Source organism: Periplaneta americana, chromosome 14 (genome assembly GCF_040183065.1).
Source record: "Periplaneta americana isolate PAMFEO1 chromosome 14, P.americana_PAMFEO1_priV1, whole genome shotgun sequence".
NCBI lineage: Eukaryota > Metazoa > Arthropoda > Insecta > Blattodea > Blattidae > Periplaneta > Periplaneta americana.
This window is the reverse complement of record NC_091130.1, coordinates 69,511,852-69,525,812: the sequence shown is the minus strand read 5'-3', so window position 1 is coordinate 69,525,812 and position 13,961 is coordinate 69,511,852. Positions and strand designations below refer to the sequence as shown.

Here is a 13,961-nt window from a genome sequence, read left to right as displayed (position 1 = left end):
TTCTGCTTACAGAATCAAAAGCAGGCATAAGCTTACATCTTATTTAAAGGCTAGAAATGCCCATGTTGACATGCCTGCCTTAGTACGAAATTGTCTTGCTGTCAGAAGAGACCAGTATATTTTCTATGTTAGGTTAGAACACAATGTTAGGTCAGTGCTACGATTAATATTATAGTCTGATTTAGTGACACTAAATACATGCGTTATTTAGCATTATTCCTGATGACACTGATTTTGTACATAACAAGTCTGCATGGTTTCCATGCAAAAAGAAATTAACTTCCCAAACGGCAATAAAGTGTTCCAGATTGGCTTTAAATAAAATTAGTTTGATAAATGTATGTCTACTCTAAGAAATTATTTAATTAAGACTTTGCAGATTACAAACACAGTAATTTCAATTAATATTGTATGCATTGTAATTAAGTTCCTTCACAGAAGATCCTCATTTTTAAGGACCATGGACCCTGCAGGCCTAATTTAAATAATAAAAAATAGTTGAATTTTAATATTTAAGATTCTGATGGCGTCAATTTGATTTAAAATTATTCCTAGAAAATATACTTTTCATCACACAAAAAGTTATTTTTACATAATACACTTTACATGTACATTTTATCTATGTGAATTTCAGAAGACTTTTCAAAGCTCTATTAAACCTTGGAGGTTGGTGATTATACAAGGGGTGGCTACTTACCAAAATATACCACTGAGTTAAATTTGAAGCTGCCTATTTTTCTTATATCCCAGTTATGCATTAATTCAAGTGTCTTGCAGGATTGTTTAAATAAAAGGGGTAGTGGGGAATAAAGCTATTACCATATTTCTCGAATAACCCATGCTCGAATAAGCTGCACATCCCACTTAAAAAAGGAAACTGAAATTACAAAAATAAAATTTTCAAAAAATGTATATTATTAAACACAAAATGGCCAATATACAGTAGTTGCATTTGACTAATGAAAACAGAAATGGCAGTTCAGTGGGCGAAGATAAGCAGTGCATGCACTTCATAAACATACTATAAAACCAGCCCTGCTCTCGTCTTCCCCTTACATATCTTACAGAGGGAAATCTAGACAGCTTACCAAAAACAATTTGCAGAACTGCTGCCAACTATTCCTTTAGCTAGCTCTCATAACGGAGCAATGTGCAACAAGCAACTGCAACTACCAATATGCAATATTGTTGATTTCAGTCTGTTTACATTACAATAGGTGTAAACTCTCACACTGGAGCAACATGATATCGGCTTTGCAAGAAGGTCTTTAAGCAATATGTGTTGCCAGTGATACAGCATGCATGTTGAAAAGAAATATATATATCACTAGATTAGAGCAACATTTCTTCTAGTGGGGGTGACCTGTGAAAAGTTTAAGCTTCAAACTCCGAAAACATCTGCTATAACAATCAAGAAATATCTCACGATTCTGCCAACAATTTCAAATTTTCAATGTTGTGGAATTGGTAGAAAACTACCCATGTATTTATGTATGTATTTGTGAAACATCCTGAAACTGCGGTCGGGACTATCAGAGAAGGTGGGGAAGAGGAAGATGAAGCACCAACTAAACTTGTGAAAACAGAAAACATAGAAAAGCATGAGAAACGAAGCACATAAATATTGTTGATTATCTAAATTACAAACAGACTTCTCTATTGCAATAAAGTCATATCCAATCAAATTCCGATCTTGATTCTCTAAAGGTTTACTACCAGACCTAGCAAAAATGAATGACTATCAAAAAGGCAATGTTATTGATGTTAATTGATCCCATTTTGTGTGAGAGTCCTCCGCAAGATATGCATGCACATATGCCTCAGCTCTACCTAATCTTGATATTTTCAATAATGCAAATGTAACTTTTTAATAAATTAATTAATAATCAATATTTACTTGAGTGCAATCATAATTTCCCTATAATATGTGTCTCGCTTTGTCTTTGTTATATCTCTGGAAGGTGTGGGGTTCATCCCAGGCATTGACGGGATTTTCTCGTGACCGAAGTTCCAGAACAGCCCCGAGTTTCACTCAGCTTCCTATCAAACTGAGTACCGGATCTTTCCAGAGGGTAAAAAGGCGGTCGGAATGTGGTGTCGGCCACATCACCTCATTCTAGTGCAGAGGTCAAAGAATGCATGGAGCTCTACCTCCATGCCACCATGTTCCTCATGGCATGTATGGAAGTACCTTTTGCGATTTGTGATGCAACTAAATTTATTTGGGTACATTCAGCAGCAATTTTTTAACTGTAAACTTCATCTTACGATGTTGGATGACGTATATACGTCCGTTGATGTGACATATTAATGAATATTTAAATACTTACATAGTCACAATCATGCCATGGTATTTAAATATTCATTAATATGTCACATCAACGGACGTATATACGTCATCCAACATCGTAAGATGAAGTTTACGTTTACAATGTTTCTTTCCACCCATAAGCAGTGCTGACTAGGTCAGACGCTATGGACAGTCCTCTATAACAGAGTCGCCGGTATGAGAGGAGAATTTGAAGCCTTTGGCGTGAAACGAACTCGATAGCTCAGTTGGTAGAGCACCTGACCGGAGTACAGGAAGTCGTAGGTTCGAATCCCGCTCGAGGTTGTGAAATTTTTCTTTCATACCATGGCATGATTGTGACTATATAAGTATTTAAATATTCATCAATTTTTTAACTTTGTAGGATATGTTTTGAGTTGTTTGACACATGTATTTGCACTGTAATTTATTAATTCTGTAGCCAGAACCTCTTCTTTCCAATAACCAACAGAGCAGGAGAACCTCATAGTTGTAAGATGATGATAATCTTAACTTTTACTATGGAACAGCAAATTCGAACTTACCAGATTGCTAATCACATGTTGTTTCAGTGTGAGAGAAGGTCAGAAAAATATTTCCTGTTGCAAATTGCTCCACTGTGAGAGCTGCCTTATAATACAAGTACATGACGTGGACAGTAGCAAGGGCACACCCTGATAATAGAAATTAGACAAATACCTATGATCATCGCTAAATGAAATAAAATAAGTTCAAATTTAGTGGGTAAGTTAGTGCAAACCTCTTAGCACCTAAAAGAGCCGCTCCAGCAACCAGCTTAACTGTATTTCATTTTTATAACAGTGTCAGATAAAAAGTCGAATGGGGGACATTTCATGTAAATGTCAACCAGATGATGCGATTTTGAATTATTCAATCTTTGAACGAAAAACATAAACATAAAAATTCATAAACATTTATAATAGACGATGTAATAAGTCTTCATTATTGGCACTGTATGTTAAACAATGTAATAAACAGTATATAATAATATTATAATCACAGTGTGTGTGTCCGTAACATTTCTCTGTGTGTCAGTGACAATAAATATTAGGTCTAACCGATTACAATATACACAGATGATTTTCAGTTTAATGCCTAGTACCTAATAGTGTCTTATTCATTCCTATATAGGGTACTAGTGTTAATAAATAAACGTTATTAAATTCATAGAAAACTTTCATTGCTCACAAGAGTTACACAATTTTACACTATGTGAGGTATGTCCGTGACAGATACATTAATCCAAATATTTTAAATTTACACTTGATTATAAACCATGAACTTTTACTCAAAGAAACTGTTACCGGTATATGTAATGTTTTGTTCTGTTATATCTTGAACCTGAAAAAAAGTCAATGAATTTAAGTAATTATAATATTAAGTGTCTAATGTGTGTCCGTGACTAAATGGAATAGCCCATGGGTCAATTCTTATGATAGTTGTCGATTTTTATCTAGAATTAATATATTTCAATTTCATGTTCCTACATACAACATATATTTTTCAATGGTTGAATATAAATTGAGTTTATCTAGGAAAAGTCCTAATTCTTTTCTAAACCTCCTCAAAAATACTTAGGTAAGTCAAAAAAATGATCAGAAAATGAACAATTTAAATAATATAAGATAGCTTACACTTTTGAGGCTCTTCTGAATCTTCCAGCGTTTGTCTATAAAGTAGACTGTGTCTTCATACCAAGGGTCTCCATACAAATGATTATGAAGACCAAAGGCTTTAATATGCAGGAATGAATACTGATCATCACTTGGAAGAACATGATCCACTTCTGTAACACAATAAAAAATATGACAGTAAGCTTACAGCACTAAATGTGTGATGAGAAATATTTAAAATGTCAATTAAACCTGCCGAAATGATTCTTCAGTAAATACACATTTTAGAGGTGCACTAATTGCAATATTAATGTGCACAGGTAACTGTAAATAGATACTAAAAATATTAAGTATTGTTATGTACCTGTAATTACATTTTCCACATTGAAGTTCGACAATACTTAACAAATGCACAACAGTTTAAGAAGATACGTTATTTAAGTACAACAAATGCACGACAGTATGATGGGATCGGTTAGACAAATATGTTTTCATTCATATTTCATATCAAAACTCTGCCACAAAATCATGACGTTAATGAGTATAGTAGGTTTAGTTACGTCTAGCTGCTTTCTGGATTTCCTTAACCTTTTAGCGCCGTATATGGCAATGCAAATTGCCTTAACTTTAAATAGCTCGCTAAGGATCAGACTACAAGATATAAAAGTGGGAAATGTTTTATTCGATGCATGGACATGTGTAGAAGGCCACAGTGATGTCAATTTCATTCTAGTGTTCATAGTGCTAGTGTGTTCATTGTTGGTTCTTGGTGCTGTGTCAAGTTACGAAGAAATGGACGTAGAGTTTAAGTACATTGTTATTATGTAAAAAATGATACTCGGGAGTAGAGTCAGGCAAACAGCCTCTTACTCCCGCTCGTTCTCGTAGGCGAGACTAGCTGGCCGATAATGCCAGTTCCGAGAATCGTATTCTCGAGATTGGCACTCTCGGGAACGAGGAATACCGGGTCCCGGCCTGTTATCGCACGGCCGACTTATCGTTACGAAATGCGTACACTGACTGCCAGCTTAATTGCCACTCATCACTGCAATTCGTGACTCTTTCTGAAATATTAATGTTCATAAAGTAATTTAAGAAGGCACAGCAGTGTGGTATGCAATAAATAATACAGCACATTATGATTGTCGACATTCTTACAGAAGTCACACTATTTTAATGAACTATTTATTGCCTTTCCAGAGAAGCAAAATAATACAGCACTTTCAGCCGTTACCTAATCCTAAGCTAGTCTAAAACAATAACAAGTTATGGTTGGAGCTATGATATACTTTCTCACTATCAGCATTTTGTTGACATTCCATATTTAATCATTCGATAGTGTTTTGTATACGCTATAGTAATGGATAACACACGACTGTATTATTATTATATTGCGCGTTCACATCTGGATGTTTCGTTGTAATGCAAGGGCATCTTCATCAGCATGGGTAATTATTGCGCTGTGTAAGGACGAAATAAAATAATGCTTATTTATATTATTATAAAGGACCAAAGGCTCTGACAAAAGATATTTTTGTTTTCCAACAGATAAAATGCTGAATGTGAAATGGAAACACTTTTGCAAGGGGAAGGACAGAATTACGAAATAGAGTAGATCCTTTCACAAATTGATCATAATTACTTACAAATGCGTTTTAAGGAACCCGGAGGTTCATTGCCGCTCTCACATAAGCCCGCCATCGGTCTCTATCCTGAGCAAGATTAATTCAGTCTCTACCATCATATCCATTTTTATATTAGCTTCCCATCTACGTCTCTGCCTCTCCAAACGTCCTTTCCCTCCGGCCATTCAACTAACACTCTATATCCATTTCTGGATTCGCCCATACATGCTAGATGTTCTGCCCATTTCAAACCTCTGAATTTAATATTCCTAATTATGTCAGATGAAGAGTACAATGCGTGCAGTTCTACGTTGTGCAACTTCCTCCATTCTCCATCCCTCTTAGCCCCAAATATCTTCCTAAGAATCTTATTCTCGAACACACTTAACCTCTGTTCCTCAAAGTGAGAGTCCAAATTTCACAACCATACAGAACAATCGGTAATATAACAGTTTTATAAATTCTAACTTTCAAGTTTTTTGAGAGCAGGCTGGATGACAAAAGCTTCTCAACCGAATAATAACAGGCATTTCCCCCCCCCCAATATTTATTCTGCGTTTCTTCCTGAGTGTCATTTATATTTGCTTTATCATAACAACAGAGAATAAAAGAGGGTTATTATTATTATTATTATTATTATTATTAAATTACCTAGTTACTTTACAACGCTTTATGAACTGCTATAGCTATCTAGCGTCTGAATGAGATGATAATGCCAGCGAAATGAGTCCAGGGTCCAGCGCCGAAAGTTACCCAGCATTTGCTCTCAATGTGTTGAGGCGAGAAACCTCAGCCAGGTAAAGGCTGGTTCACAATAAACCGGGAACGGAAACGACAACGAGAAATAATGTTAAAATAAATATATTTAAATGTGAACATTCACAATTAACGAGAAGATTGCCGGAGCCCGGAAACGGGAACGTGAAAGTTAATTGTGAATGCTCACATTTAAATGTATTTATTTTAACAATATTTCCGTTATCGTTGTCGTTTCCGTTCTCGGTTTATTGTGAACCAGTCTTAACTTGTCCCAACCAAGATTCGAACCGGAAGCCGATCGTTTCACAGTCAGGTGTGCTAACCGTTACTCTACAGCGATTATTATTATTATTATTATTATCATTATATCATTATTATTATTAGTACTGTTATCATCATCATCATTATCGTAATCATTAGGATGATTAAGATTATGATTATCAGGATTATTATGATGGTTATTATTTATTACTGTCTTGTAAGTTATCATTAGGTACCGGTACAAGTATTAGAAATCTGATTAATTCTTAATTTGTTATTCTCGTTCCTATAACATATAGGATAATTATTATAAGCCATATACTGTAGGCCTATATAATTTTATATTGTAACATGGCTAGAATACAATAATGATTGTTCTGTAACAATAATTTATAACGTGCACACCAATAGAAAGTGTAGTTTTCTATAGCATAGGCTGGTTCACAATAAACCGGGAACGGAAACGAGAACGGAAATAATGTTAAAATAAATGTACAGTATTTAAATGTGAGCATTCAGAATAGTTAATTGTGAATGCTTATCTTTAAATACATTTATTTTAACAATATTTCCGTTCTAGTTCTCGTTGCCGTTTCCGTTCTCGGTTTATTGTGAACCAGCTTTTAATATTTTCATGTTTCATATCATTGTGTTACAAACTATTTTTTTATTTAGTTGTTATAAAAGATAGCCTAATTACTGTAAAGTGTAAACCATCTTGGACTATACGAGTATAGCCTCATTTTCAACTACCTGTATTAAAATACCATTTAATACCATCCGTACAATAATGAGTTTTCAAGCGTTGAAGGGTTCCGTACAAATTTTACAGAACAAACGTTTGAGTCATGAGTCCCGCGCTAACAGGTTAACTCGCCGTTATTCGAGAACCAGTAAAAATTTTGAGTTGCCATCACTTTTAAAAGTAATTTCCATCCTTTCTCAACATTTCTCTCGCTTTGACCCCCCATTTAACGTGAAAAACAAAAAAGTTTGCCGCTTACCAGCGGTGAAGTCAGAACAGATCAATCTCCATCGAAGTTAATACATATATTTTTTTTCACTTTCCAAAAAAGATTTTCAGTTCGATTTGTTTTCTATGCTTTCCTTAGACATTGAGCTATCAATCCAAAAAATTACAGCGCGATTGATTAAGTATTATAGGAGCTACGACATGATATATATTTAAAGAACCGGGAAGTGTATAAGCCAATGCTTCCTATAGAAGCATGACCCGAGCAATACTGCTTTCTTATCATTACTACAGTCCCGCATAGACGTCCGAGACTGTCGGGAATGACCTAGTATCGGTAATCTCGGGACAAAGAGAATCTCGTGTTCTCTATCAATGAGTCATTTGGCTACGTTAGGTACTCGCGCACTGGGCGAGACTGCGGTGATTACGCAACCAAGAACGGGCGATAATATGAGGCAGTCTGCCCGACTCTACTCGGGAGGAAATTAAACATAGAATAAATATGGGAAATGCCTGTTATTATTCGGTTGAGAAGCTTTTATCATCCAGTCTGCTGTCAAAAAATCTCAAAGTTAGGATTTATAAAACAGTTATATTCCCAGCTGTTCTTTATGGTTGTGAAACTTGGACTCTCACTTTGAGAGAGGAACATAGGTTAAGGGTGTTTGAGAATAAGGTGCTTAGGAAAATATTTGGAGCTAAGAGGGATGAAGTTACAGGAGAAAGGAGAAAGTTACACAACACAGAACTGCAGGCATTGTATTCTTCACCTAACATAATTAGGAACATTAAATCCAGATGTTTGAGATGGGCAAGGCATGTAGCACGTATGGGCGAATCCAGAAATGCATATAGAGCATTAGTTGGGAGGCCGGAGGGAAAAAGACCTTTAGGGAGGCCGAGACGTAAATGGGAAGATAATATTAAAATGGATTTGAGGGAGGTGGGATATGATGATAGGGACTGGATTAATCTTGCTCAGGATAGGGACCGATGGCGGGCTTATGTGAGGGCAGCAATGAAGCTCCGGGTTCCTTAAAAGCCAGTAAGTAAGTAAAGTTATTATGTAAAATAATTTTTTTCTCTCCTCTTTTCTATAAAATAATTTTTTTTCTTTTCTTTTCTATATCTTTATATTTAATATACTTCAATAAATATGTTCATTATATATTATAAAATTTCTAACCGAAAGTACTTCAGCGAAGCCCTTTTCTATTTCTATGACAATGCTAAGCACCTGTATGGTCCAATTTAGATAATATTATTTATAACATACAATATTTTCGATTTTAGAAAAGGCTTCTCTTTCGCTGAAGCAATGGACATTATACATAACATAAACATTGATGGGGATATCGACATATTAACTGAGCCTCCAGAACCAAATGTAGATACAGACCAGGTGGGAAACGAGAATGCGGATGCTTTAGCAAAGAAGGGCAGCACTGCTACTTACAGACCTGTTACTAAATCTACGTATTACTCTGTGAAGAGATTTATTAAATCTACATACTTAGACTTCAAAAACAAAATTTAATAACTCAATCCCAAGGGAAAAAATGGAACTCTCTGCATCAAAATCCACAGTTAATTCCCGATTTACCACGAAAATCGTCTGTAGCTGCATTTAGATTGGCAACAGGCCATGATTGTTTGGCTAAACACCTGCATAGATTTGGAATATATCAGTCCCCTAACTGCCCATTGTGCAACTCAAACCAAGAAATGGATTCGGAACACCTCAAAATCTGTGCTTCATTGGCTGGTCATGATAATATCTTTGAAAAATATTGGAGTGCAAGAGGTCAAATGACTTTATTGTCAAACGCCTGGCATTAGAAAACAACAACAGATACAGACCAGGATTCAAGAGACGAAGAGGGGGGGGAGGGTAAATTATAATTTGAATGGAGAATCATTATCCCATAAAATTTAGGCTTATGCTGATTTTTCCAAAGCTATAACATTGAATTCTATTTACTTCCGCAGACTAGTCCACACTCTATCATCCAGGCAGTTACGGGCTAATGCAGAAATAAGACTTCCGAATAATGAGAGAACAGGTACCTATCGATTACAATGTCAGTGATTCATTGGGACACCCACCAATAACAGTATCTGTTGCGGGTCAACAATGTGTTCAACTATCACCTGCAGTAAGACAAATTCCAACCTCTACAAGTAAATTGGATGGCAGAGAGAGAGAGAGAGAGAACAGGAGAAATTAAATAATTGTAATGTTCGATAGGTAAAGGCACAGATTTCGACAATGAAAAACCAACTATATTTACAAATTCAGATTATTCTATGTACGAACATACATCAATAATTCAAATTTTTTAGCAGTTTAGTGACAGTGAAATGATTGAATATTTAGTTGAGAAAACTAGACAGTATGCACTGTTTGTAAATTTTGCAAATCCGAAGATAACTGCAGATGAAATGCGGTGTTTCATTGCAATTTAATATATTAGTGGTTAAAATACCTTGCCATCTAAGCAGAATTATTGGGCCATTTACGATGACATGAAAAATGCGACTATATTTCAGTCCATGCGAAGAGATAAGATTGCTTCAAATCTGTCGTTTCTTACACTGTGCAGACAACAATGAAATTGATAAAAATGACAAAGCTTGGAAAATACGTTCTCTGATGGAAATGTTGAAAAAAAGATGCATTGATAATTCTGTACCCGAAGAACACCTGTTATATGATGAAAGTATGGTGAAATATTACAGGCATCACAGCTGTAAGCAGTTCATCCATGGTAAGTTCATTCGATTTGGCTACAAAATGTGGAGCCTAAATACTAAGGATGGTTATGTGGTCAATTTTGAACTGTACCAGGGAAAAGGTCCGGACCTAAATCAAACCCAGATTATGAGAAGGTATTCGGCAAGGCTGCTAGTCCGTTACTCATACTACTTGATGAACTTCCCGATTAAAAAACCTAAAGTTCAATTTTTACATGGACAATTTCTCTGGTGCAAATCTTTTTTCATTTCTAACATTCCATGGGTACACAGCAATTGGAACCATTCGTGAAAATCGAATTCCCAAAGAGTGCCCCTTGACCAGTAAAAAATGTTTTTCGAAGAAAAGTGAGGATATTTCGAGACCTCTATGGAAATTACGATGGACATATGTATGTGCAAAGGATTGATAATGCCGTCATTACTATGATATCCACCTCTTGCAGCACAAAAGAAATTATGCAAGAGAAAAGGTTTTCGCAAAAACAAAAGCGAAATGTAATGGTTACAAGACAAAAATTGATTGCGAAGTACAATTCATACAGGGGTGACAAAGATCAGATGGATCAGAACCTGAGCTGCCACTGTATTGGTATTCAGGGAAAAAAAAAAAAATGGTACTGACCATTGGTTACCTGGTTATTTGATGTTGCCATACAGTACAGTTGGATCTTGTACAATAAAGCACACAATCAGAGAATTTCCCAATTGGACTTCAGAAAAGAAGTGGCTAATTTATATCTGCAGAGATATCAGATACTACCTAAGTCAGCTGGAAGACCAGCCACTTCACGAGCATCATCACCAGACAGTTGTGCATCAGATTCTGTCAGATACAATCGATTGGACCATCTTGTGCAACACACAAAAGAGAAGAAAAAGAGAAGATGTGCTCGGAATACATGCAAGTCGATTGTGAGAACACAATGTTCAAAATTCATTGTTGGTCTGTGCACTGACTGTTTCATTCCATTCCCCCTTATTTGATTCTAATGTTACATTCTTATCATTATTATAAATGTATAATCTATGACTTTAAAATAAATGTATGTTACAGGTTCATGATTTATTATACTTTTAAGTTATACCTATTTGTTTACAGCCATTACAAGCTTACAAAAACATTACTAAGTTCATAATAAAGAATTGTTAAAAGGAGATCATGCAGGTGCCTAGTGTAATAAAGTACCAGATGTTTCAGACCACCCGTATCAGCCTCTTTTCTCGAAAACTATGTGATACTGGGTGTTCATAAAAAAATTTTGATAACCGAAACCTATGTAAAGAATCGATTTGTGGTAGTACCATTTTCCGTAATAAACCGGAAGTAGTAAAGTGTCTTTAATTCTCTCCCACAAGAAGTCATTTGGAGCATAGTCAGGAGATTAGGCTGGCCAAGCTACTGGTCCTCCTCGTCCAATCCACTGTAGGGAAAATAACTGGTTAATAACTCGTCAAGCCCTAAGTGAAATGTGAGCCATACGGCCATCCTGCTGAAGCCACATTATTAACCGAAGCGCAAAGGGAACATCATGAACCTACTGGTGCATAATGTTTCGGAGGAAGCGTGCATTCTACTATTCAAGTTCTCCTAAAAAAAGTATGGTCCTATGACTCAGTGTCCTAGGAAGCCACACCATGTGTTGAGGTTCCACATGTGCTGGTAATCAACTTCTCGTAGCCAGTGTGGATTAACTGGAGACCAGTAATGGGCATTGTAGAGATTCATCTGACCATTACTTTTTAAAGTTGCCTCGTCAATCCACAGAATTCTGAGATTGAAATCACGGTCTGTTTTTAGATACCAGTTTCAGAAATCTACACGAGTCTGGAAGTCATGTCCTCCAAGTTCCTGATGTAGATGAGTATGGTATGAATGAAATTTGTTGTATTTCAGAATTCTAAACACAGTATTATGGTGCAATCCTGAGTCATGGGCAAGCCTTTTTGTGGGGCAGAATTAAAGACATGGTCTACCAGGTGTGTTCAACTACAGAAGACATGAAACAAGGAATTAGAGAAGTCTGTGGGTCTCTCAACTGTGCTGAAGTGCAATCACGGATGTTAGGAGGTGATCAGAACATTGTTTAGCACAGGGTGGCGTACATTTTGAACACTTACTATGAAGAATGTACGTACATAAACGACATACAACATTTCTCAGAAGATACCATTTTTGTTGCTTTGTGAGTAAACAATAGAAGTTATAAAAAAAGTTTCAGTAAAAGTTGTCTCTTTTAAAAGTAGTATGTTCTCATCTGATATTTCGAAGTTGACCACAGGTACTCATACTTCCGGTTTGTTAAAGGAAATGGTACTACCACCAATCGATTCTTTACATAGGTTTTGGTTATCAAATTTTTTTATGAACAACCAGTATCACATAGTTTTCGAGAAAAAAGGCTGATACGGGCGGTCTGAAACAACTGGTATACATAAGAAAATAATAAAAACTATTTTTCTTATTTCCGGACATCTTCTAGACAAGAAATTAAAAAAATTAAAATTAAAAAAAATAATAATAATTTCGGCGCTAGTGGGTTAAGTATATATCATGTTCTGATACATAGGAAGCAAATGATTACTCAAGATGTTTTTGTAATTAATGATACATACTGTATAACAAATAAAACTATCAGAATAAACCAGGTACAAAATTTATTTAAAAACACCACTGTACCAGTAACTTGCTCAAAATCTCTTTGTAGATATTAAACACATTTTAAAGTATGAATATAAATCTATGGCATTTACCATCAAGCAAATTATAACGATATACTGGAACTGGATCCAATGAAAGCTTGTATCCATTAAAATTTGCGTCCAATAGATTTCTGTTCGGTCTTAGTTCTACTAAAGAACACATTTTTATCAAAATTTCAAAAACGTAACAAATTCTCTACAATATGAGTAAGCTACACAACTTCCAAACCGCAAACAATGGATTCACACAATTAACCTTACGTCAGCGATGTTACTCTGTCTAAATACGAAGAGACATTACTGTACTTTACAATACTATCAATTGTCGTTTTTATTTCCAGAAGTCTTTGATTTTGAAATCTTACTATACGTCTGAAATTGCTGTCAATCACTGCTCGCAATAACCCCCTTTGCTAGCCAGTGTTACCAATAGTTGTTCATATAATCCCGCTAGACGGCTTTCGAAAACCCGCAATTTTCTAACAAAAATCTCTAGATTTTAATGCGTATTTATTATTATTATTATTATTATTATTATTATTATTATTATTATTATTATTATTATTATTATTCAATTTTATAATAATAAAAATAAAATAAGTGGTATAGCGCACATGTTTAACTTTCGCAGAAGCTGATCAATGAAGCTTTCGTTTCGGCACAATGTAAGACATTCAGTTTTATACGCATGCAATTAGTATTGATGTCCTGCACCGCGCCGTCGTAGTCTAAGGCATCCTGCCTAGGACTCGCGTTATGGAATGCGCGCTGGTTCGAGTCCTCATGGGGGAAGAAATTTTCTCATGAAATTTCGGCCAGTGTATGGGACTGGTGCCCATCCAGCATCGTGATGCATTTGGGGAGCTACGATAGGTAGCGAAATCCGGTTACGCAAACCAGTTATAATGGCTGGGAGGCTCATCGTGCTAACCACACGATAC

The 13,961-nt window shown here is 35.6% G+C and overlaps 1 protein-coding gene across 2 annotated transcripts in view; it reads right to left on the bottom strand.

Moving 5' to 3' along the window:
- The window catches only part of LOC138713424 (nudC domain-containing protein 1), a 47,736-nt gene extending 34,292 nt beyond the window's left edge, over positions 1 to 13,444 (bottom strand). Inside the window, exons 1-2 of one of the 2 annotated variants that reach the window (XM_069845515.1) lie at positions 13,072 to 13,444; positions 3,964 to 4,115 (exon numbers count right to left, since the gene is read on the bottom strand). In XM_069845515.1, the coding sequence (XP_069701616.1) occupies positions 3,964 to 4,115; positions 13,072 to 13,183 (264 nt within the window). In that variant the 5' untranslated portion in view covers positions 13,184 to 13,444. The remainder of the gene's footprint in view (positions 1 to 3,963; positions 4,116 to 13,071) is intronic. The other variant, XM_069845516.1, reaches the window with a different exon arrangement.
- Between the last annotated feature and the right edge of the window lie 517 nt (positions 13,445 to 13,961).